The sequence below is a fragment of the Gadus macrocephalus genome, chromosome 8 (assembly GCF_031168955.1).
Source record: "Gadus macrocephalus chromosome 8, ASM3116895v1".
NCBI classification, from domain to species: Eukaryota; Metazoa; Chordata; class Actinopteri; order Gadiformes; family Gadidae; genus Gadus; species Gadus macrocephalus.
In genome coordinates, this window is record NC_082389.1 from 1591803 (window position 1) to 1616489 (window position 24687).

Genomic DNA, 24687 nt, shown 5'->3' on the forward strand with positions numbered 1-24687 from the left:
TACTATGCTGATTTTACATAAGCATATTGGTGTTCAACATCTGTTGTAGTGAACATTCTAAAACTGGTGTAAAATGTTGCTTTCATATTAATAGACACGTTGAATGTTATCGTTTTGATTCTGGAATCCCGCACGTAAACTGGTTGGCAAAAAAAGAGCAAAGACGGGCGGTTCACTTGACGGAGAAATAGTCACCTTCCTCATATCAGACAACTCGTAAGTCTGGATGAAAATTAAGGCTTTCTATTATTGTCACTTTCCTTTGTAAACCTTTAGAAATAACCTCCTGAATCCTTGTTATAATGCTGTGTATAATCCCGGACCGCAACAGCTTGTCGGCATGTTGTTAGTGTGTGAAATTCAGCCCTGTATCAGCCGAGTTGACTCTAATTTCCACATTGTTTATTTGCTAACGTTTGTGAATAACAATGGCTAGTTGGCAGAACTCTTTTTACACACCAGTAGAGCGTTTATCAGAGCGGAGCCCTGAATGTGACGTCACCCCTCATCTCGTCTCTGTAAACAACGGATGTTGCGCAGCATTTATTATGACGTCATTATATAGATTCTCTCTCAGCACCCCCCCCTCGGACTGACTTCCCGCGTCCCTGGTCATTACTGCAGTTTCGTTTAATCCAAGTCAAACAAAATGATTGGTTGACCCATTATTGTCGGCCACTTCTACAGAACGCCCGCTAAACCAGTTTCAACTTTTACAGGAACAATATGGCATCACTAAAAACATACACACCCCATACTCTTTACAAAAACGGCTACAAAAATGCACGATAACAAAAACTCCAAGCAACGGGCCAATCTTTGAAGCTCCTACAATGGCTTGATATATTGGCTACAATGAAGACTTTGGTTAGGGCACTTTCCTATTTCAACTCTGCCTTTATTTTCTCTTACACATCTAATTAATTTTAGTACTTCATTTTATTGTTCATTTTATTTGATGATGATGTTTTTTATGGGAGGCGTTTCGTGTATTAAAAGTGGTATATAAATAAGGAGGAAGGCCGAGCTCTGTGGCCAACGACGTGCGTCGCGACGCACATCCCTTTCCTTCTCCTGTGACACTACGGGAAAGTATGTGAAGGAAATCAAGTCAGTCGACCTGCATAACCAGCCGATTCTGAACGAACTCGTATTCGAGATGGACGTGTTCTAACGCATTTTGGCCACTCAGAGAGCTCGGGCCTACTGTAAATAAGGTTGCCTTGCCGTTAGGATACCACAGGCAGGGTATCGCACGAGTACCTCTACATGGCCAGCAGGGGGCTGTGGGTTTCGCTGCGGGAGCCCAGCGAGATGTGGAACATCTTGCGGTCTGCTTGCATTCGAAGACCGTGGACAGCATTAACAGGAGTCAAGCTCGTCATCGTTTGTTTGGGTGGCAACTTGTCAACTAGTTAACAGGATGTATGGTAACTAAGTACAGTAATGCATTCATTTCTTGGAGCTTTTACAAAATAGTGGCTTATTGTTCAATGAAGTCATTATAACACCAACTTCCAAGAGGCTGTGTTCTAGGTCCAATATTTCAATAGGGTTAATTCCACCGAAGAACCACATCCAAGGGTTGAGATAAACGATTTATTATTAAGAATTTATACAAATACACAGAAAATCCCACGAAACGACATAACATAAGGACACACGGTAAACAATTGCTGAGGCAGTACAGTTGGAGTAGATACAATTCCTTCGGTAGAAATCTTCTTCGGAAACACATTTTGTACATTTTGTAGTTAAGGCACATGTAATAATCTTAATTTGATCCACAAACAATAAATACTGTCTTACAAGAGACCACCCTGAGCTATTACAAATAATAAAGTTTAGACCCCAGAAGCACCAGAAAATACGTGACAAAAACCATCTGTTCATCCGTTCATCTGTTAACACGTTCATCCGTTCATTCATACGTTCATCTGTTCATACGTTCATCTGTTCATCAGTTCATACGTTCATCTGTTCATAGGTTAATCTGTTCATACGTTCATTCATACGTTCATCTGTTCATGCGTTCATCTGTTCATCTGTTCATACGTTCATCTGTTAACATGTTCATCCGTTCATCTGTTCATACGTTCATCTGTTCATACGTTCATCCGTTCATCTGTTCATACGTTCATCTGTTCATTCATACGTTCATCTGTTCATACGTTCATCAGTGCATACGTTCATCTGTTCATCCGTTCATACGTTCATCTGTTCATACGTTCATCTGTTCATCCGTTCATCTGTTCATCCGTTCATCAGTTCATACGTTCATCTGTTCATCCGTTCATCTGTTCATCTGTTCATACGTTCATCCGTTCATCTGTTCATCCGTTCATCTGTTCATACGTTCATCAGTTCATACGTTCATCTGTTCATACGTTCATCTGTTCATACGTTCATCTGCTCATTTGTTCATATGTTCAGCCCATCCGACAGGGTGGCGTTGGCACGGGAACGAGAGCCTCGTCGCGATGGCTCCCTGGTACTCCCCGCCCTCGGTACCTCCCCCCCCCCGTCCTCTCCCCTCCCCTCTCCTCCCCCCCCGCTCCCCCCACTCCTCTCGCTCTTGGTCCGGCTCCCCCGCTTCCCCCTCTGGCTCCCCCCTCCCCCTCCCTCCCCCCCTCCCCCCCCCCGCGTCCAGATCCAGCGCACAGTGCCACAGCGTCGTCCTGGGCGACGGCGACTCGTCTTCCTCCCGGCTCCTCTCCGACTCCCTCCTCCTCACCTCCCCCCTCTCGCCCCCCGGCCCCCCCTCTCGCCCCCCCCGCCGTCGGGCCGCCGTCTCGTCGTTGGCTTCCGTCTCCCCGGGTCTGCGGGGGGCCCTCTCTGGCCTCCGGTCCGGGGCCCCTGGCCCGGTCCCTCTCGCTCCGACCACCGCCGTGGGTGCTGCTGCTGCTGCTCGCGTGTCTGCTGTGGGCGCCGCTTTGTGTTCCAGGGCGTGTGTCAGTGTGTGCGCTGCTGCTGCTGTTGTGTCTGTGATGTGTGCTGCTGCCGCTGCTGCTGTGTCTGCTCCCGCGTGTGCTGCCACCCGTCTCTGCCCCGCTCTCCTTCGGCGCCGCGCTGAGCTTCTCCTCACTCCTCTCCGCCTGACGCTCACCTTCCGGTCCGCTCTTTGCCTCCGGCCCGCTCTTTGCCTCCGTCCCGCTCTTTGCCTCCGTCCCGCTCTTTGCCTCCGGTCCGCTCTTTGCCTCCGTCCCGCTCTTTGCCTCCGTCCCGCTCTTTGCCTCCGTCCCGCTCTTTGCCTCCGTCCCGCTCTTTGCCTCCGTCCCGCTCTTTGCCTCCGGTCCGCTCTTTGCCTCCGGTCCGCTCTTTGCCTCCGGTCCGCTCTTTGCCTCCGGTCCGCTCTTTGCCTCCGGTCCGCTCTTTGCCTCCGGTCCGCTCTTTGCCTCCGGCCCGCCCCCTCGTCTCAGGCCCCCCAGCCATTTCCCGATGCCGTCCCTTTCCTTCTTCTCGCTCTTGCCCTTCCCGTGGTCCCCCGTCGCCCTCTCCGCTGTGTCCCCTCCGAGGGCGTGCTCCCTCTGGGTCGTGGCTCTGTTCTCCGCCTCCTTCGCCTTCTTTCCTCCCGGCGGCTCCTTCTGACTCCCCGGCGCGGTCGCGCTCTGCGCCTCGCCGCTCTCCCTCTTCCGCTCCCGCTCGCTATGGGCTTTGGTCCCCTTCGCCGACCTGCTGCTGTCGTTCACCTCCTCCTTCTCCTTCTTGTTCTTCTCCTGCTGCTCCCCTCCGCTCCCTGCCTCTACCTTCTCCTTCTCCCCCTCCTGGTCTCTCTTCTCCCCCTCCTGGTCTCTCTTCTCCTCCTCCTTGCCTCGCCCTGCCGGGACCAGCTCCTCCTTCGCTTTGATTCCCGCCTTCTCCTTTCTCTCCTTCTCCTTCTCCTTCCGCTCCTTCTCCCGCTGCGCCCTGTCCCTCTCCTCTTTCTCCTTCTTCTCCCTCTGCGCCCTCTCCTTCTCCTCCCTCTCCTTCAGCTCCTTCTCCTTCTGCTCCTTCTCCCTGCGCACCCTCTCCTTCTCCTCCTTCTCCTTCTGCTCCTTCTCCCTCTGCGCCCTCTCCCTCTGCTCCTTCTCCTCCAGCGCCCTCTTGTCCAGCTTCTCCTCCATGACGTCCAGCTCCTCGTACATCTGGGCCAGCTTCGCGGGGTCCGACTCCAGCTCGTCGGCGCTCTCCTCCTCGTCCACCTCCTCCTCCACCTCCAGGATCTCCTCCACCTCCTCCAGCTCGATGCCGTCCATGGTCTTCTGCAGCTGCGACTTCACCTTGTTCAGCTCCAGGAGGCCCGCCTGCAGCTCCGTGCACACCTCCCGGATCTTCTTGGCGAACTTGGTCTTGGCGCCCTTGCGCAGCTCGTGCGAGTCCTTGGCCAGGAAGAAGACGTCCAGCGCCAGGAAGAGCGCCGACATGACGCCCGTGGTGACGCTGATGGCCTGCGCCGCCTTGGCCGCGCCCCCGGCCGCGCCCAGCACCTGCACGGTGCTGATGAGCTCGTTGGTCTTGATCACCAGGGCCTTGCCCGCGCGCCCGCCCTCCTTGATGACGTGCTTGATGTTGTGGTTCAGCGCCTTCTTGGCGGCGCTCTGGGAGTACTTCTCGAAGTCCCACTCCTGCAGGGTCACCATGCCTTCCTGTGGGGGGGGGGGGGGGGGGGGGGAGGGGGTTAACACTGGAGGAGGGGCCTTCAATATGTTTGTTTGGTCTAATACTAATCATGATAATATTCATATAAAATCTCCCTCTCAAAAAATACAAAAGTATTTCTGGGGTTTTGGGAAGGATAGTTATTCAATGATCTCTCTCTCTCTCTCTCTCTCTCTCTCTCTCTCTCTCTCTCTCTCTCCCCTTTACCTGCACAAAGGCCAGGCACTCGCTGATGTCCTCCATCTCGTCCTGGTATCCCTGGATCATCTTCTCCACCTTCTTGCGGTCCATGTTGGAGTGCACGGCGTCCGTGATGTTGGCCGTCGCCGAGGCGATGCTGCCGGCCGTGGCCACGCTGATGCCCACCGCCGTCACGATGATGGACGCGCCGAAGGTGAACGGCGCCAGGATGAGCCCGGTGATGGTGGCCACGCTGCCCGCCACGCTGGCCACGCCCCCGCCCACCGCCGCCGACACGGTGCGCTTGTGGAACTGGTCGGCGGCGTCCGCCTGGGCCAGCAGCTCCAGGATGCGCTGCTGCAGCGACGCCCCGCGCTGGTTGAAGATACGCACGAAGAGCCGGGCGGCCATGAACAGACGGTCGGCCGCCTGCTCCACAGCCCTGGAGGGAGGGAGGGGGGGAGAAGAGAGAGAGAGAGAGAGAGAGAGAGAGAGAGAGAGAGAGAGAGAGAGAGAGAGAGAGAGAGAGAGAGAGAGAGAGAGAGAGAGAGAGAGAGAGAGAGAGAGAGAGAGAGAGAGAGAGAGAGAGAGAGAGAGAGAGGGAGAGAGATTCAAGTTTAGAAAGGTGCTGTAGGTGAGATATTCAGCAAGGGAAATGCTCTGAGAGAATATCTGTGCTGGTTGACGTCTTCCTCTGTTATTGAGCCAGTCTAGATTTCAGACCCATCAGGGCAAAGACTTTGACCTTATGAATATAAATAACCTTTTCATGTTCGATACATGTGAAGAGAGGAGACACTTCCAAGTACAATCTACTCACCGTTCCTCATCTTCCTCCTGAAAGTTTGATGTCTCGTTCCATTCTGCCCAACCTGGCAACCCACAAATCAAAGGAATGGTCAACAAACAGAAGAGATAAAAACCAGCTAGTACACTCCATAGTACACGATACATATCGTAGGAAGCTTTCGCTGTCGCACCTACGACCCCGTTCCACCACTCCATCAGCTCATCGCTCTCCTGAGGATGAAACACACATCCCGGTTTAGGAACGGACACAGAGAAAAATCAAGTGTAACACACACACACACACACACACACACACACACACACACACACACACACACACACACACACACACACACACACACACACACACACACACACACACACACACACACACACACACACACACACACACCCCCCCCTACCTCAGCATCGCGGTTGTTTTCCTCAGTGGGGTAGGCTGCCATCTCCACATTCTGGATCTCTACTGAGTCCTCCTGTTAAACACACGCACACACACTTTTTAAGTGGCACATATGTTAGTGCAAACTTCTTCCCACTCCTTTTTGAACATGTTACAATTATCTTTGTCATTCAGGTATTTAATTATGCTTTCTATTTTGTGTAACATCATTATTTTCTGTATGATATTTCTGTTTTTCTTTTACATGTTCGAAATAACTTTTTAAATCAATGAATCAATCAATCAATATGTTAGGGATAATGCACACCGGTCATTATCGTTAAGATAATACCCAAAAAGGGTGAGAAAGGACTTTAATGACCCCTCAAGGTTCTTCTAATGATGAGGACGATAATCACCGGCTCACTACATTATCCATCCTTTTGCCACAAAATATAACAATAAAACATAATTTCATCTGTCAAATAATAATTTTACTGCTTTCACTGAACAAAAATAATCAGAATCTACGGTTGTAAGTACATGAAGCAGTGTTCTTTCGTTCAGAAACAACATACTGTATAATACCGATGTGACCAATCAGAATTGAGTATTCAGCAAAACTGCGTAGTAACGTGTGTTATGATGAAGTGAGTGTGTGTTATGATGATGAAGTGTGTGTGTGTTATGATGATGAAGTGTGTGTGTGTGTGTGTGTGTGTGTGTGTGTGTGTGTGTGTGTGTGTGTGTGTGTGTGTGTGTGTGTGTGTGTGTGTGTGTGTGTGTGTGTGTGTGTGTGTGTGTGTGTGTGTGTGTGTGTGTGTTCTTCTGGCTCACCTGGAAGGGGGTCATCTCCCTCATCTCCACACTCTCCTCTTCCATCAGAGGGAGCAGGTCGGAGCTCTAGAGGACACAGGGAGGAGCACTGATTGGCTGGAGGTGAGATTTAGAACGCCTCTCTCTATCTCTCATTGGGCGAGAGGTCTGCCCGTCACCGAGCGACCTGGGTCAGTTGTTAGTGCAACTCCTCGGATAAAAGCGTCACACAAACTAATTACCACTAACTTACAATGTGGTACATTAATTAACGTGCAGTTCAGTGTGAATATCTGAGAGTTGAAATGAAAAGAAGATGAAGGTAATGAAATTCAAAAAAAGTTATGGAAATTAAACTGAGCTGTAAGCGATTCAAACTAATTGGTATGCGGCATTAATACCTGGGCAGAAAAAATTACCTTTGCAGTTCTTGGAAGAGTCCGTTTGACTCTGAATGACACGACCTGAGGCAGAAAGAGACCACGGGAGAATCTAAGAATTGTTGTGCCTTGTGGTCAATCATTTTAAAAACAATAGAGCAACAAAAACAAGACGAAAATTAAGTTTGAATACAATACAGCAATTTGGAAAAAAAATTGAACTTAAGCCTTCATTTTCGTCTTTGAGGGGCTGTGGCATGTGATAACCCCCATCACATCTGGCAGTACGTACGTAGTACAAACACTTTGAGCTTTAATTAATTGAAAGATGGGCGAAAACTGAAAGCGCACCCGTTTCTTCCTGGTGATGGTCTTTCTGCGTTTAAGCCCTCTACCGCCCCCTAGTGGTCTGGGCTCGTCATCGTCCTGAAAACCAAAGAGGGTGCTTGATCAGAATTTGCTCTCAAGCTACATGTTCCCTATTGGTCATTTGTAGATGGTAGTGAAGCATATTTAAAGTAAATGGGTTTAATTAGACATTATATGACTGTACTTCATGTTTCTTAATTTGAATACATAATTTATTTGTTTTGCATAGGCCTTACAAGCTAAGTTAAAAGGGAGAAGCAACCACAACTTCCCATCATTATGATGATTATAATAACATGATAAGACTTTATCGTGTTTCTTCATGGGGGACATGCAGAGGGTGTGTGTGTGCCTACCTGTTGTTCAACTGCTTTTGGGGCCTTCTTGAACATCCCACCAAAAGCTCTCATCCTCTCCTGAGTAAAAGGGGGCACACACACACACACACACACACACACACACACACACACACACACACACACACACACACACACACACACACACACACACACACACACACACACACACACACACACACACACACACACACACACACACACACCAAGGAAGGAAATATTAAAACATACAGTATGCTAAACAGCACCTTATATTTAACATTTAATTTATTTAGTAGTTCAGTTTATTTATCTACTTTATTTTAAGTATATTTTGTGTGAAGGGAACTTCAAATTAGGAATTTCATTGCCCAGTGCAAACTATGTTTCCATTGTGTATATGGCGATAAACTATTTTGTATCTTGTATCTTGTATACATTTGTGAGAAAGATTTTGCTAAAAATAATACATTAAAAAAGTGTTCATGTTAAGGGACACAAGGCTTACTTTTGTGGTGGAAACCTCGTTCAGACTGTCATTGCTGGCGGACAGTAAAGTCTTCGTATCCTATGAAATGAAGAGAAAGACACTCGTTGGTGGATTGTGACCTGTTGGCTGGGTTACACCCGCTTGAGGCCCCGCAGGCCGGGGCAGCGTCCGTCGGCAGGTAGGGCTCACCTTCACTGCCAGACTTTCATCGTCACTCTCGCCAAGTTCATTTGTGTCTTGGAGCGGGTCCTGTAAAACATTTACATTTAGGGCCTTTAGCAGACGCTTTTATCCAAAGCCAATTGCAATAAGTACATTTGTCATAAGAAGTGAAACAATATATCGCTGTCGGTACAGAAAGGATGTTCATAGAACCGAGTGCAAGTTCTAACAATCACTGCTGCAGATGCTACACAATTAAGTACTATGAATAAATACAACGTAAGTGCCAGGAGGTACACCATACACTGGTGGGCGGGAGGGAGGGACTGGATGTAAAAAAAAACTTGCACGTCTGCGTTATTTGGTTCACATCACGCAGTACAGGTTTTAAAAAGCGGCATGTCGGAAGATAAATCGTGTTCAAACCGTCAAAAGTCAGACTTCCCCTTTGTGTTTCCAATGTCAGGCGACCAAATGAAGAGGCCAGCGTAAGGTGAAGCTGTGGTTGTTATCACCTTGGCGACCAGGGAACGTGGAGCTGGTTTGGGGGAGCGTTTGAACATGCCAGAGATCCCGCCCGTTTTCTCCTGCAACATATCGTGTGCATATTAAAATACATATTATAAAAAAGATTCAAATCGAATCTTTCAAACGCAAACACAATCGAGTCAAACGCAAACACAACAGTTTGTGATTATAGGAAGGTACCGTGGCTGTTTCTGAAAGTTCATCACCGCTGATGGATAATCTTCCTTCAATATCCTGGACACAACAGAGAGAATTAAAACTGGTATCGATCACACACACACACACACACACACACACACACACACACACACACACACACACACACACACACACACACACACACACACACACACACACACACACACACACACACACACACACACACACACACAGTGTGAAGTGAGATTCTCACTGTGAAGTTAAAGGGGACTTATTATACCACCAGGTGTGAGTGTGATTAGCCTTACAAGCCGTTTCGAAAATCGGCCTAATATGACATCACTAGTGGGTGTGTCCACCTAGATCTGTGCTGGATAGATCTATCTACCAGCCTACCCAGTGGACTGAAGTAAACATTGCTCATCTATCCAGCACAGATCTAGGTGGACACACCCACTAGTGATGTCATATTAGGCCGATTTTCGAAACGGCTTGTAAGGCTAATCACACTCACACCTGGTGGTATAATAAGTCCCCTTTAAAGATAAGACGGCATACCTCGTCAGCTGTAGACCCTTCCAAGGCTTTTGCTGGCTTCTTAAAAATGCCACTGAAAATACTTTTCTCCTGGAAGACATGTAAACACAGTGTACAATGACAACGAGAACCTATACACAGAGTTGTTGTGTTGCAAGAGTCTCGCACTTGCAGACTAGGTTTGTGTACTTGTAAAATAGGGTGTGAGAAGTAGAAAAACATCTGAGCTTGTGTTTCATGGTAAATAAAAGACAACAAAGTAAAGAGGATAATAGGCAACGATGAACACTGGTTAATAGACTCGTACTCACTTCATTGTCATTCAGGTTGTCGATGCTGGCAGACCTTTTGAACAAACCGGAAAGACCTCCTTTCTTCTCCTGAGAGACGGTGTGATTGTTTAATTTAACTACGTCATGAAACAAGAACCCCTTTGTTGTGCGTATTAGAGCGGCTTCCCACAATCAACCTCAAACTCCAACGCCCAGAGATCACACGATGTAGGGACCAGTTAAGCCAGTCAGAGGTGCATATCGAACATACTGTCAACCTTCCAAATCGGCCAACATAATTACTGTGCATAATTACGAAATTAAAATAATGTGTTTTGTTCTTTACACACCTTTTGATTAGTGGTCTCAGAGAGATTTTCACAGCTAGAGGATTTTTCTTCTTCATGCTGGTTGGACCCCTGAATTAGAACCAGCAGTGAATACCGAATCATCTCAATCACATTTCATTTAAAGAACAGTTTCAACAAGTCAAAAGTAGTTCAGGGTTCTCATTTAAACAGCGTTCTCCTCATTACCGCTTTATCTGAGCTGTCCTCTTGCGTTGGCTTCTGGGGCTTCTTAAAGATACCGCCAAAGATGTGTTTCTCCTGGTGACCAACAAGGTGTAAACTAACCGTTTAGATTTGTGTCTTCATCAACACTGACCTTTTAAAACCTTTATAGTGAATTTGTTGTTTGTCTCACCCTGGCAGAATTCCCCTCAGACAGACGGTCATCGCTGGCGGTGATTTCCTTTGTGCCATCTTTCTCCTGAATCATAAACGGCACAAAGGATCAATGAGAGCACCGTGTGCGGTTTATGGTTTAGACTCTTCAAACTCTGTGTGTTCCTCTGCATTGCGATACACAGCCTTACCTCTGTGTCGTCGCCGGTGGCCTTGGGGGTCTTCTTGAGAAGTCCACCAAACAGTCCTCCTTTCTCCTGGTGGTGAAAGACGGGGGACAAACTCATGAAGCAGCTTGCATGCTAGCCGTGCTTGTTATCATGTTGTTTTTTTAATGACAACCACTTCCATCTGTGCTAGTTACTCTTAAAAAAACAGAATGTGTCTCCATTGTTTTTTTTTCTCTGGTTGAATTGTACTCGATTACATTAACTATTGAAGTTAATGTATAGATCATATGGTTCATGGTATCTCATGCTCTAAGATAGAGACAGCAGAGGGACGTAGAGGGGAGAGAAGGAACACATGGAGACAGAGCAGCAGAGTAGAGGACACTCTGGACCGGATCCACACTGACCTCCTGGTCGAGGTTGTCCATGCTGGCCGTCCTTTTGAATAATCCGGAAAATCCTGGTTTCTTCTCCTGAACGAGTTTGACTTAATGGATTACTATTATCACAACTTCAACACTACATGACAACATCAACATTATTACATTTTAACGACAAAGAATTCGGCACTTTTAAAAGGCACCCAGTGCAACTTTCGAGGCTTAAAAATAAACATTCAATTTCTAGTCTTTTTTACACGTAGTAAGTTTCAATAACTCCATACCATTACATACCGACATTTAAGCAGCAAAGATGAGACGTCGTTGTGTGGTGAGAACTGATACAAAATCGATAACAACAACAATGCCGCCATTTTCTTTATTTTTTCTACAATAAATAAAGCAGGCTTCCAGTCAATGGAAAAATGGCTTCTCCCCACCGGCGATTGTTGTTGTTTACGATTTTCTATCAGTTCTCACCACACAACGACGTCTCATCTTTGCTCCTTGAATGTCGATATGTAATGGTATGGAGTTATTGAAACTTACTACGTGTAAAAAAGACTAGAAATTGAATGTTTATTTTTCATTGAATGTTTACATAAAGTTGCACTGGGTGCCTTTAAAGGTTTTGACTGTTAGTATGACTATTTCTGCTGGTTAGCTATATCAGTTTTCTTCTCAGCTGAGCTGATAATGTTCATCTGAAAGAAAGTTCTTCTTAAATAGGTCAAATTTCATACGTTTGCCAATTATAAATAGTTTTTCCCTCCACCAATAACAAATATTTATTTTGTTTTTAACAAAAATCTAAACCCAAAGCACCTTCTGAGTTGTGGTCTCAGAGAGATTCTCACAGCTAGCCGAGATGTCTTCTTCAGGCTGGTTCGACCCCTGAACGTGAAGCACAAATTCATGTCATCCATCTTCATCTCATTCACAGTCGATCCTTAATACAGTCTTTCCAACCAGCGTCCTCATCTTTACCTCTCTATCGGAGCTGTCCTCTTGTGTTGGCTTTTGGGGCTTCTTAAAGATACCGCCAAAGATGCTTTTCTCCTGATAAACCACCAAGGGAAAACTAACCGTTACGATTTTTGATTTCATGAACAGTGACCTTTTAAAACCATTGAAGTGAGTTTGTTGAGTGGTCAGTTTTGTACTCTGTTATTTAAAGCTGCACTATTCTAGAACACCTCTATAGTTCCCCAACTCACCTTTGCGTGGTGACCCTCAGACAGACTGTCATTGCTGGCGGTGATTTCCTTATCGCTGTCTTTCTCCTGATAGGTACACAGCACAAATAAGCAACGTGTGGAGTTTAGAGTTTAGACTTTGACCCGGCGTTGGAACCCCCAGCCTCACCTCTGTGTCGTCACCGGTGGCTTTCGGGGTCTTCTTGAGAAACCCACCAAACAGTCCTCCCTTCTCCTGGTGGACAAAGACAGGGGGCATGCTAATGGAGCAGCTTCCATGCTAGCAGGGGAAATACTAACGAAGTAGCTTGCATGCTAGTAGGGGACATGCGGTTTGTTTTTCTGATGGTTTACATTTTGTGGTAAACCATCAGTTTTTCTTATCAATTGAGTTGGTGCTGTACATCAGAAACAATGTCCTTCTTAATGGGGAAAATGTCATACATACTGTAATTAACAACTGTTAATTGTTTCATATAAATGGTTTCAAAGTACCTTCTGAGTTGTTGTCTCAGAGAGATCTTTGAAGATGGCCGAGAAGTCATCTTCAGGCGGGTTCGACTCCTGAAATTAATCACCAATCTCTTACTCATCTCAATCATAGTTGATTCATACAACTGGTTTTTGGTAACACTTTATAATAACGTTCCATCATAACTCACCTATAAGCCTTTAGATTATGATTCATTTAGCATTAACAAAACATCACGATACATTTGTAGATGGTCAATAAGTGCGATGTTAAAGGCACCCTATTTTCCCAGGTGTTGATTCGCTTTCTAAGCCATGTCGAAATCTACCCAGATTGTCTTACCAGATGTATGATGGATAGATCAACCCAATAGGCTGATCTATCATTCATCGTTGGTACGGTCCACTGTATAGACTATCAATGATTATTAATCCACAAATTTAATGTTTAGTTAATGACTACCTAAAGGCCTAAAGGCTTATAAATGACTTGACTGAATGGTATTATAAAGTGTTCCAGGTTTGTTTTTAAAACCAAATAACAGTGTCCTCCTCTTTACCTCGTCATCGGAGCTCTCCTCTTGCGTTGTCTTCTGGGGCTTCTTAAAGATACCGCCAAAGATGTGTTTCTCCTGGTGAACAACAAGGTGTAAACTCATCATTAAGATTTGTGTTGTCATGAACAATGAGCGTGAACAATGTGAGATTTGAGCGGAATGTTCTTGAAGGAAGCTAATCTAGATGATCTCTGAACACATCTCACCTTTACAGTGTTACCCTCAGAGAGATTGTCATGGCTGACCGGGAGTTTCTTGTCGACCTCTTTGTCCTAAAAGGCCCCATTATAGATAAACAATGAAAGAAATGTTTAAAGAGGTGATATCATGCCACCAGACGTGAGTGTGAAAGGCCACCACATGCCGTTTAAAAATCTGCCATTTCCAACTCCCATCGACAGTGGGAGTTACAACTGGGATGTTTGGTGAATAGATAAGCAACGTTTGCCACAGTCCACTGGGTAGGGTGGTAGACTGATGTATCCAGCACACATCCAGGTGGACAACACCACTTGTGATGTCACGAAAACACAGGAAAAGGCAGATCTTTCAAAACGGCTTGTAATGGCTTATCACACCGACACCTGCGGGCATGAAATCACCCCTTTAAAGTTTAGACTTTTCACAGCATTGGAGCATAAAGACTCACCTCGGTGGCGTCTACGGTGGCCTTGGGAGTCTTCTTCAGAATTACACCAAACAAAGCTCCCTTTTCCTGATAGACAAATACAGGAAACATGCTAATTGAGGTGCTACGTCTGTGTAGAATAAAAATTGTGATGCAATTGTCAGGCATTTGGTTCCTTCTCTTGACTGACCTTGGTCTCTGATAAGCTCTCGTTGCTAGCCAGGAGATCACTGTTTGGTGACTCTTTATCCTACACATAAACACATCATCAATAAGTTAGACACAAGCAAAGGTTTTTGGCAGATTAAGCATCAATGACCAGATCAATATTGTAAATAAGAAACTGTTCTTAATGTTTTATCTGGAAAAATAAAGGTTAAATAAAAAAATAAAATAAAAATGAGGCTCAAACTGTTGAAACGATAGACTATTAATTAACTAAGTAGACTATTGTACAAGCAAATTCATTGTTATCTTGGTATCGGTTTAATAGACAATAATGTGACCGAAGTAGACACTTTTACCTCCTCCGGTTGAGTAGCGTCTACTGGTTTGCTTTGGTTAGGTTTCCGGAACATTCCACTGAACGGTTTACCTTTCTCCTACAACACAAATGTTTACACACATTCACACATAATTAAGACATGATTTTAATCTACAATTGAAATTCCACTTTAAAACAAGGAGTAGTTCGCCTTAACTATAGTCACGACAAAAGGGTACAGCTGTAATGTCTAATATGTGTGTAATTTTAATGTAATCTTTTAATTGTATTTTATTTCAACATGCATTACTTATAAAACTGTAATCATTCTGGTTATTCATTTTTAATTAATCCGATTATCTTTTATTTCTTGCTTATTTATCTGTTATATGTTATGATATCCCCAGGGCCTCATTGTAAAATAGTCCTGAATAAAAAAAATATATATATTAAATATTCTGGTTGAGGTTTTCGCTTTTCGGAATAGCTTCATTCAACTCCCTCACTTGATTTCACACTGCTGACAAAACCAGGCCAAGTTCTGAATCATGGAGGAATCTTGTTCTGAACAAGATTCCTCCATGATTCCAGGCAGAGGCTCAAACAGCAGCTGACCGAAACTCAAACCAGTTTAACGTCGCTCCACAAGTCACGAGATAAGTTGTCATCCAAGGATATTCCCGAAATGACATAGCCCACCTTTGTCTTTTTGGGGTCAGACAGGCTGTCGTTGCTCTCTGAAAGCTCCTTCTGCCCAGCGAGACTCCCCTGAAACAGGAAGGGGAGGATGTTGCCCATTAGAACGTCAAATATACAGACCTTATCGCAGCGAGCACCACGGGTGGGTTACCCTGCACCACAACGCAGGAAATAATGCACCATTTGTGTTTTACGACACCTTGAAAGAAGCGTTTTACCATGCTATTTTCCGATAGACCTTCATTGCTTGACGCCAACTCATTCAGGGACTGTTCGTCCTAAGAAACAAATGATTTGGGAAGGAATCCCAATGTTTATATGACTAATTTGTAACCTCAGATTAGCATCAAAACGTGACCGATTTTGAATACTTACATGTTTAATCGATCTCTTGAACATTCCACTGAAAGCACCTCCTTTCTCCTGAGGTATATTAAGCAGGTGGTGACCGTTCATTTTAAAAATGTTTTTATAGTTTAGCATATATAGGACACTACTGAGGGCATCATCCCCATTCGCTTATAGCTCTACAGACATGAACTCACCTTGGGTTTTTTCTGTTCAGAGAGACTGTCATTGCTGGCGGACAGCTCTCCCTGCCCGGACAGATTTTCCTGAAATGGGAAGTAAACAATGCCAATGAAGCCACACTTCCCTTATAAAAAACCACCACTCAGACAGAAAATGAAACAAAGATGAACCCACTTAATTCCCCTTTTTTGGTGAATTACATTTGTGAGACGGCTTCTATAAACGGCTACGCAAGAAATGCTTTTAATCATTAAGAGTTAATAAATTGATGTACATACTCAACCCACACCATACACTTAATGAGGATTTTTATAAAAATAGGTATGATTCAAAACTAGTTATGATTGGGTCATCTTTGGAGAGTGGTGAGCAGATTGCCAGGCTGACGACACTAAACTATTCCCCTCCCCTGAAAGCAACCCGATTGCGACACGCGTCTCAGAATGTCTGGCAGACAGACATCAGCACTTGGACGAGCGCCGATCACCTGAAGCTCAACCTCGACATGACTCAGCTCCTTCTTGTGCCAGGGAAACACTGCCCTCACATGGACTTATCGGCCACTGTCGAGGACATTGCGGTAACTCCATCACCGACCGCGAGGCCCGTCGGTGTGGTACGCGACAATCAGCTAAGCTGCACCGCCATCATCCCATCCAACAGGTTTCCTCTCTACAACATCCGCAGGATCCGGCCCTTCCTCAACAGGGATCTGCTCAGCTCTTGCTTCCTTCATTGTTGTAAACGGGGAATGGCTTAATCTAGCAATTGTTAGTGTTCGGCACTTGTTTCTATGAACATCCTTTCTGTATCGAATACATATTGTCGTTTCTCTTTCTTCTGACGAATGGACATATTGTAAGTCGCTTTGGATTAAAGCGTCTGCTAAATGCTCTGAATGTATATGTTTATGAGACAGACATGGCAGGTGTGTCTCATGGGGGTGGGACTTCCTACCTGGCTATCCCTCGGTGCTTTGGGAATCTTTTTGAGGAGTCCACTGAACAGGTGGCCTTTCTCCTGGGAACACAATAATGCAGAACCGTCACCAAAAAAGGGATGTAGCTTGAAGGAACACAAAGGGTTGCTAGGGAGGGGAGGGATTTGTATAGTTCCTCCTTATGGCAGCAACCTTTGCAGGGCACGTAGACCAATACCACGCAGACCAGTGCACATTAGCTTTAAAAAAACGAATGTGCACAATAAACAAAATGATCATAACCCTAACCTTAAAGAAAGAACGTAGAACGCACTAGGCATACTCATATTCGGAGCATGTATGAGTCAATTTGTCTCTAATTAATAAATTGATTCTGCTAGTCATCAGCAAATCCTCCTCACTATGTCCACTTGGAACAGGGAGGAGTCACTGTACAGGATGTGCTAAGGGGTTTCCTTGGCAAACATGCAGGGGAGACTTGTACACTTACCTTGTTTTCTGACAGACTGTCACTGCTGCCCGAGAGCTTACCCTGGAGCGAGTGTTCCTCCTGGGAAACACACACACACACACACACACACACACACACACACACACACACACACACACACACACACACACACACACACACACACACACACACACACACACACACACACACACACACACACACACACACAACACACAACACACACACACACAGTTCAAAACTCCATGGATTGTTCCCGCAAGAAGCCATGAATGAAGTCCTTCCACAGCTGGCATATCTCTCTCATCTCCAACTCATACTTTTGGAACTTAACTCGCTTGATTGCATGCTAAAAAGGACCAGCTGTCTTCAGTGCATTGTGACAAAGGGTACATTACCCCGTGTGGTGGCTGGCCGCTGTCAGACAGCAGCTTAGGGTCCTTTTTGAACATCCCACTGAAGATGTGTCCTTTGTCCTGGAACACAGAGAGCGATTATCAATTCATAAGGACTCACAGGGAGGAGCCTGATTCATATTGGTCTGTGCAGTGGAAACAGTGAGGCAACAGCGGTACCCTTGTATCCTCCTACTTCCTGTGTGAATAAACATAGCTTTTGGTTAACCATGTTGACGAGATGCAGACTATATCTTAGCCTTTGCGAACTTGGCTCTTGTTTGTAAAGGAGGAACTACCAACCAGACCAGCCACTTTGTTTGTCGGTAGAAAGGACACGTACATTAGATAGAAGGAATGTAGAATGTGGACGGCCTTACCTTCGTGGTCTTGGCGGTCTCAGACAGACTGTCATTGCTGGCTGAAAACTCGCTGGAGAGAGACTGCGTGTCCTGCAATGTTTCACACCAACACTAGAGTCAAGGTCCTTACAGGTAAAGTGATCGTAGCACCATCTGGTACCATCTTATCTTTTCTTTGACAAGCCAGAATAAGCATTTTAATGTCTCAGGGAGTTTGGGATATGATCGATGGCAGTGGTTCCCAACCTTTGCCTTTAGGTGAACCCCTACATTGTTATCGAGACCTTTTGTGTGCCACCTTGAATGCAAACAGTAAAACATCGATACAGACCCACGAAGTGGTGGAGCAGATAGGGCCAGGCAGACATTTATACATAAGTATGACCGCAAGGAGGCCAGTGTGTTAATAACTAATTGCTACATTTTTTGTTAACATTCATGATCTATTCATGTTCATTTATCTATATTCTTTTTTCCATCATTGTAAATCTGTCTATGTTAGGAATAAAATCCCACATACCTGCAATTCCCTAGCAAATCCATGTTACGCAATTAAATAGAATATATAGAAAGCATCGTTTTTATATGTTCATTGTGTAGAAAAAGCCCATTACAACGTGTGTGCACGCACACACACACACACACACACACACACACACACACACACACACACACACACACACACACACACACACACACACACACACACACACACACACACACACACACACACACACACACACACACCTGTGCCTCTGATGGCTTCGGGGACTTCCAGAGGATTCCGCCGAAAATGCCCTTCTTTTCCTTTACCTGTCGACAACAAACTGCTTTTATCACTCGCGCGACATCCGTTACACAACGGCAAGTGCCTTCAGTATAGAAGGTACTTGTATATACTAAAAGGACTATTGTATATAGTACGGTAAAATAATAATTAAACTCTCATTATTTAAGATGTTAAAATGTATATTATACCCCCAGGTGTGAGTGTGATTAGCCGTTACAAGCCGTTTTGAAAATCAGCCTCTTCTGACATCACAAGTGGGCGTGTCAACATGTGAACGAAGGATAGATGAGCGACGTTTGCTTCAGTCCACTGGGTAGGCTGGTAGACTGATCTATCCAGCGCACATCTAGGTGGACACGCCCACTTGTAACGGCTAATCACACTCACACCTGGTGGTATGATACGTCACCTTTAACCTTTCTATTGCATCTCAGGCTCACCTTTGGGTTGTTTTCAGACAGACTGTCATTGCTCTCCGAAACCTCCTTGGCAACACCAAGATTTTCCTGCAACGGTAAAATCGGTCATTATTAACCCATTAGAGGACACCGGAGCTAAATACATGAAATCATGACGCATGCCTTCCCCCATCAGCGGTGGAACCTACAGGGGAGACGATGTCCTCGTCAACAGGCTCTTCATCTGCTGCACTGACCTGGCAAAGTAGAGACGAGAAAAGCATTTTAGATTGAGTGGTTGTAAAAAAAGATTAGAGGAGATGGGAGATGGGCAAATTGGGTGTCACTGCAGTAAGAAGAGGAGAGTGAAGAACAAAGGAAAGGAAGAAAGAAAGAGAGAGAAAGACAGAGAAAGAGACCTTATGGATAGAGAAGAGAAGGAGAGCGTATGGAACAAAGCATTGGTTACCGTTAATGAGGGAGATGGTGAGATGTCTTTAGTTTTTTTCCGGAATATGCCAGACAGGATATTTCCTTTTTCCTTGTTGTGAAGAAAACAGAATAAAAGTAATTCTTATTCACAGACTCTGACGAAATCTATTTGAATATCTACATTTCTGAGCGTGATCTTGGATGCAGTGCCAGTTCTAGACACATTTGACTAGGGGGGGCAAGGAGGGGCCAGTGTTTAACCAGAGGGGCACAAAAAAGAAGGCAAAAATGTATATTTAAAGACTTTATTTTACTTTAAAATCATCAAATATTTAATTTGTTTAGAGTTTATAACCTCCCCAATCTGTTTTTTTCTGTCAAACTATCTTAAATGGATGGAGCTTATGCCCTAAATCATGAAAATCATATAAACATTTGTTTTGTATAAGCGTGGAAGAGAGGTAGGGCCATAAAAAATGAAAAATAAAAAATACAGTACAGGGCACAACAATATGTGTCAATGTGGAAAAAAAAACTCCAGGGTACAACGAAGTGGAAAACAATGTTCTTACAGGATGTGTTGGAGACTTCATTTCAGTTAGCTCTGTGAAGTCTCGTCTCCTGTCTGCTTAAGCCTCACTTTCTATCTGTATGGTTCTTGGATGGCAAAAAAAAAAAAGAGACAATGAATCACATGTAATCAACCAAATACTTACAGGCTTGGGATCTGTGTGCTTCTCAGGCTGGTGGCTCTCAGAAGACTGCTCCTCTTCTGATGTTTCTTCGTCGCTGGAATACTAATGAGTTCCAGAAGAATTCTGTGTTATCTCACCACACTTATCCGCCCATTGAGTTCTACCAAATTGAGTACTAGTCATTTTAGCATCCTGCCACCGCCAGTGAAAATAGGTCCATCTGCCCTCAGTGAGCAGATGGGGGTTAGGTCCCCCCCCCTCCCCCCCTCAAGGATTCCCATAGGTAAGCCGTGGACTAGGGGATGGAGAACCTGTCGGCCACAACACTCTCTGTCCCCTTAGAGAGCAGTTAGTGGCTTGAAGGCGAACCTTCACGCTCTGCTATTTTTAATTCAACTCAATAGAACCGCAGGGAAATAATTGCAGATATTCTGGACAATTTAAATCTTTGTTCCTGGTCGGACCAAAGCAGAACTCTAACCCCCAACCACTGAGCAGCACCCTCTTATATCGTCAACGTTTATTATTTTTGAATATAGCTGAGAGCGTGATGGTTCCTCTTTAATCAACTAAAGGGCTGACGGCTTTGAAACCAAGTGGAAACCCAATGCAGACAGCAAGTGGTGGGTTCAAAGAGGGTCCACCACCAGTAGCTTCTAACCCTTTTCAGATCGTCAGAAATGGTTCTGTACCTGCATAGATAGCTCTACGTGAAAACCCTTCAATGTTTCGATAAAGGAACTCTGTGAATCATAAATGCAGATCAGACACACACACAAAACGTACAAACACTCCTTTTTTCTACCAACTGCTACTTCTTACCGCTGGTAATGACAACTTCCGGTTTTCTAACGACTAGCGTGTGTGTGCGTGTGTGTCTGTGTGTGTGTGTTGCAGTGAATAAATATCCTAAAAAAGTAAAATAGAGAAGTATATCTTAAGTATGTATTTGCGACGTGGAAAACTGTTCTTGTAGCCCTTATTATTCTCAGACTTTTCATTTCTGCCAAACCAATTCAGCATGTATCAAAAAAGCTTCTGTTTTGTATCATGTCGCTTTGAGGCCCCCCCCGCCCGAGAAGCCCAGTCTGCTGTGATTAGTCGAACGCTTTACGCGTCTGTCGGCAAATTCACACCCATGAGAAGTTGTAAACATTTTGGGCAGCCGGGTGGTGCGCTTCAGCACCACCCGCTGCACCGTCCGACGTCACACTATTACGGAAGTTACGTTTAGGCGCAAATAACTGCTGTATAAAGAACGTTACATAACGGTCTAAAGCAATGGGAAAGGTCGAAAAAAGCATGACATCACCCCTTAAAATAACATTTCTTACACGGATACATGTACGTTTACAAAAAGGCCAATACAAACAGACGTACCTGCTTGCCACTCTTCATGGAGGGGCCATCTTGGGCTTTATCTTGGGTCTCAGCGTTCTTACCCACGGTGCTCTGAGCAAAGCAGACCACCACAGACACTCAGTGACTCCCCGCTGACCACCTGGGGATCATTACTGCGATGGGAAACAGATGTTGTGTTGGACGGAGGGAGCGGCTTACTGTAAAGGCAGGAGTCTTCTCCTTCTGGCTCTTTTGAAATGCTCCAAGTTGGGATCTCTGGAATTTATGAAAAAAAGACAACAACAAAGGATAACATATCAAACTCAAGGGAAGCTATGCAGGGAGAAGAGGGTACACGGAAGACAAGCACCAAAGGAATCCTGTTTTTATACCTGTTTTGAGTCTTCTGTGGGGGCTTGGTCTGTTATCTTAGCTTCCTGAGAAGATGCACAGAGAGATGGCAGATAGGCAAGTTGCTCACACACTGATCAGAGAAGTGAAGCATTTGTTGTGCCCTTTGAGATTGTAACTGTAATAAAGGGCTATGCAAATCAAATGTACTTGAATTCAAATTGACTTGATTTCAGATTGACGCGCGCGCGCGTGCGTGCGTGCGTGCGTGCGTGCGTGCGTGTGTGTGTGTGTGTGTGTGTGTGTGTGTGTGTGTGTGTGTGTGTGTGTGTGTGTGTGTGTCTGCTGTAACTTGTAAGTGTTTATGTGTGAATGTGGGCCATTATCCCAAGCATTCTTCATCCCACCCCTATGGACAGATCATCCCTCACAACTTGTAGTGAAACTGAAAAACACAGCTAAAAATGAATAATAACGGCGACTCACAATAACGTGAGTCGTATTGTGATTCAGAGTTTGAGTGTGTTGGGGTTTCGTACCCTCTCAGCCCGCCGGGGTGGAGCCACAGGTCTCCCTCCGGTCTCTGCCTGCACCGGGTTTCCATTACCCTGGTAGAAGGATTATATATAGTTTTATAGAATAATGTATTTATTTGCGTGTAAAGTTTATACTTTATTAATCTCAGAAGGGAAATAAAGGGATGAGAATGCGTATAGGTTAAAAAATACTGTTATTGACAGAGAGAAATTGCATGTTTTACTCATGTCCTTTACACAGTAGTTAGTTACCGTTAGTTATGGAGTAGCACCCACTTACGTGCCTCGCCTACAAGCAGACACAGAACATTGATGTCTATGAACATGAATTAGGGCACCCTAATAGAGCCCCCAATAAATGCCATCACCGACAACGTGTTGTCCTTCACACACACCCCAGAAGAGCATCCAGCAGAAACCCTCGCTGCCTCGCTCACCGTTGGCATCACAATAGGAAACCCTTTAGATGCTACATGCCACAGTCCTAACTCTACCTAACCCCAATTCCTGAGGCCACTACCACATGATAGGTCGATATTTGACGGGGGGCCAATATATTTCTGTGTCTTTTCAGGCACAGAAAGAGGGCAGAACTGTGTGTCTGAATGGGTGATTGGCAAGATTGTCCACACACACACACACACACACACACACACACACACACACACACACACACACACACACACACACACACACACACACACACACACACACACACACACACACACACACACACCTGTTCCTTGGCCATCTCTATCCTCCGGATGAGCTGCTGGGTCCGGCCCGGTTCGGTTGGGGGGGCGGCGGGAGCATCCTGCTGGGTGGGTGAACCAACACATTAGAGAACGTTTACACCCCCCCCCCCCCCTCCCACACACACACACACACCCCCAACCCACCTCCACCAGACAGCAATCTAAGCACATGGGTGCTTAGATTAATTAAAGATGGGAGTTTTGCGGTTTGTTTTGTGTTGTTGGATGGGATTCTGACATACTTCTGAATCACAGGAACACATTACTCCGATATGATCGACGTGTTGTGGTTATTATTACTGTACCTTGGGCTTTAGGGTTGGTTTTGGCTAACGGGGAGGAAAAGAGAACACGTCAGTGTTTAAAAGAGCAGTTCCCCATGGCCATATTATAATTATCAAACAAGATATATTGAAATGCATAATCGGGTCCACTCACTGGCGGTGGTTTGGCAGTTTTTCTGACCTCTGGCTTCCTCATACACGGCTCCATATTAAACACCTTCGCAAATACCTGTTTATCAGGTAAAGAAGTCAGAAGTCATCAGAAAACACAAAGGGAAGTAGATTGGTTGGCCCATGAAAACGGTTTCATGGCCACGTCAACAAAGGTTTTACCAAGTAAGAAGGTCCATACATTATTTAAAATGACACTCAATCATTAAAAAAGAAATGTCTCAAGTGGATGTCAACAAAAGGTACAGGATTGACAATGTGTGCAGGGAAATTAAGAGCAACCGACATTCTACGAAACGGATGACATTTTACCTCTCTGATTAAATCAGACTAATGTCCTGACTAGTGTTTGTTCTCGTACATTTTGTGATATTATCGTTCATAAAAACAGCTTCGTCGCTAAGCCGTTCTCAACACAACATGTTGCTGCGCACGCATCCGTGTATCTCCTAACAAATCGAACGCTCATCATCCCGAGATTCCCCAGAACAATCTTCTCTGCGCTTAAACAAAACTTTACAATCGCTCAAGATAAAATCAACACATATCCATAGACAGTCAAGAAAAATACAGCTGGCTCCAAATGAATAGCTAGTACTGTAAAATGTGTTTGTTTTTTTACCTAGTTGCCGCAGGAGGAGAACATGAACCACATGCGAACTCTTTATGACTGTCTCCGTCCAGGTAGTCTCCACCTGGGGACGGGGTGTGGTCCCGGGCCTGGTGAACAGTCGCACAACAGCTTATCCTGCATGTCTCTCTGACTCATGCAAGCCGGTTTCACTGCACAGGCGTCACAAACAATGACTTAACGTCCCTGTGTCCACGACTGTATTGAACCAGAGATATTGCTTCAAGAAGTGGACAAGAATTAGGCCAATGGTGGATCATCAAATGGATGGAGATACCCA

General features: G+C 45.2%; 1 protein-coding gene and 1 long non-coding RNA gene across 2 annotated transcripts; both read right to left on the minus strand.

Moving 5' to 3' along the window:
- Positions 1-1585: 1585 nt before the first annotated feature.
- On the minus strand, positions 1586-2651 carry LOC132462443 (uncharacterized). Its single transcript, XR_009526843.1, has 2 exons — positions 2070-2651; positions 1586-1901 (listed from the first exon to the last, which is right to left on the minus strand). It is a non-coding gene; the product is annotated as an uncharacterized LOC132462443 (long non-coding RNA).
- LOC132462440 (uncharacterized) lies at positions 2652-24604 on the minus strand (the record flags this gene model as incomplete). The annotated part of the gene is made up of 51 exons (XM_060057984.1): positions 24399-24604; positions 23760-23834; positions 23627-23650; positions 23303-23380; positions 22570-22638; positions 22072-22116; positions 21899-21955; positions 21719-21790; positions 20360-20440; positions 19681-19752; positions 19421-19468; positions 19254-19319; positions 18771-18836; positions 18042-18113; positions 17665-17742; positions 17288-17347; positions 16815-16877; positions 15872-15940; positions 15702-15749; positions 15545-15604; positions 15327-15395; positions 14668-14745; positions 14334-14393; positions 14165-14230; positions 13722-13787; positions 13519-13590; positions 12983-13051; positions 12657-12722; positions 12509-12574; positions 12279-12350; positions 12117-12185; positions 11319-11384; positions 10933-10998; positions 10761-10826; positions 10592-10663; positions 10406-10474; positions 10095-10163; positions 9805-9873; positions 9268-9321; positions 9075-9146; positions 8587-8646; positions 8416-8475; positions 7929-7988; positions 7555-7629; positions 7243-7287; positions 6845-6910; positions 6030-6101; positions 5799-5838; positions 5639-5690; positions 4846-5260; positions 2652-4625 (listed from the first exon to the last, which is right to left on the minus strand). Coding segments are annotated over exons 2-51 (5457 nt in total), but the record flags the coding sequence as incomplete, so codon positions are not given.
- Between the last annotated feature and the right edge of the window lie 83 nt (positions 24605-24687).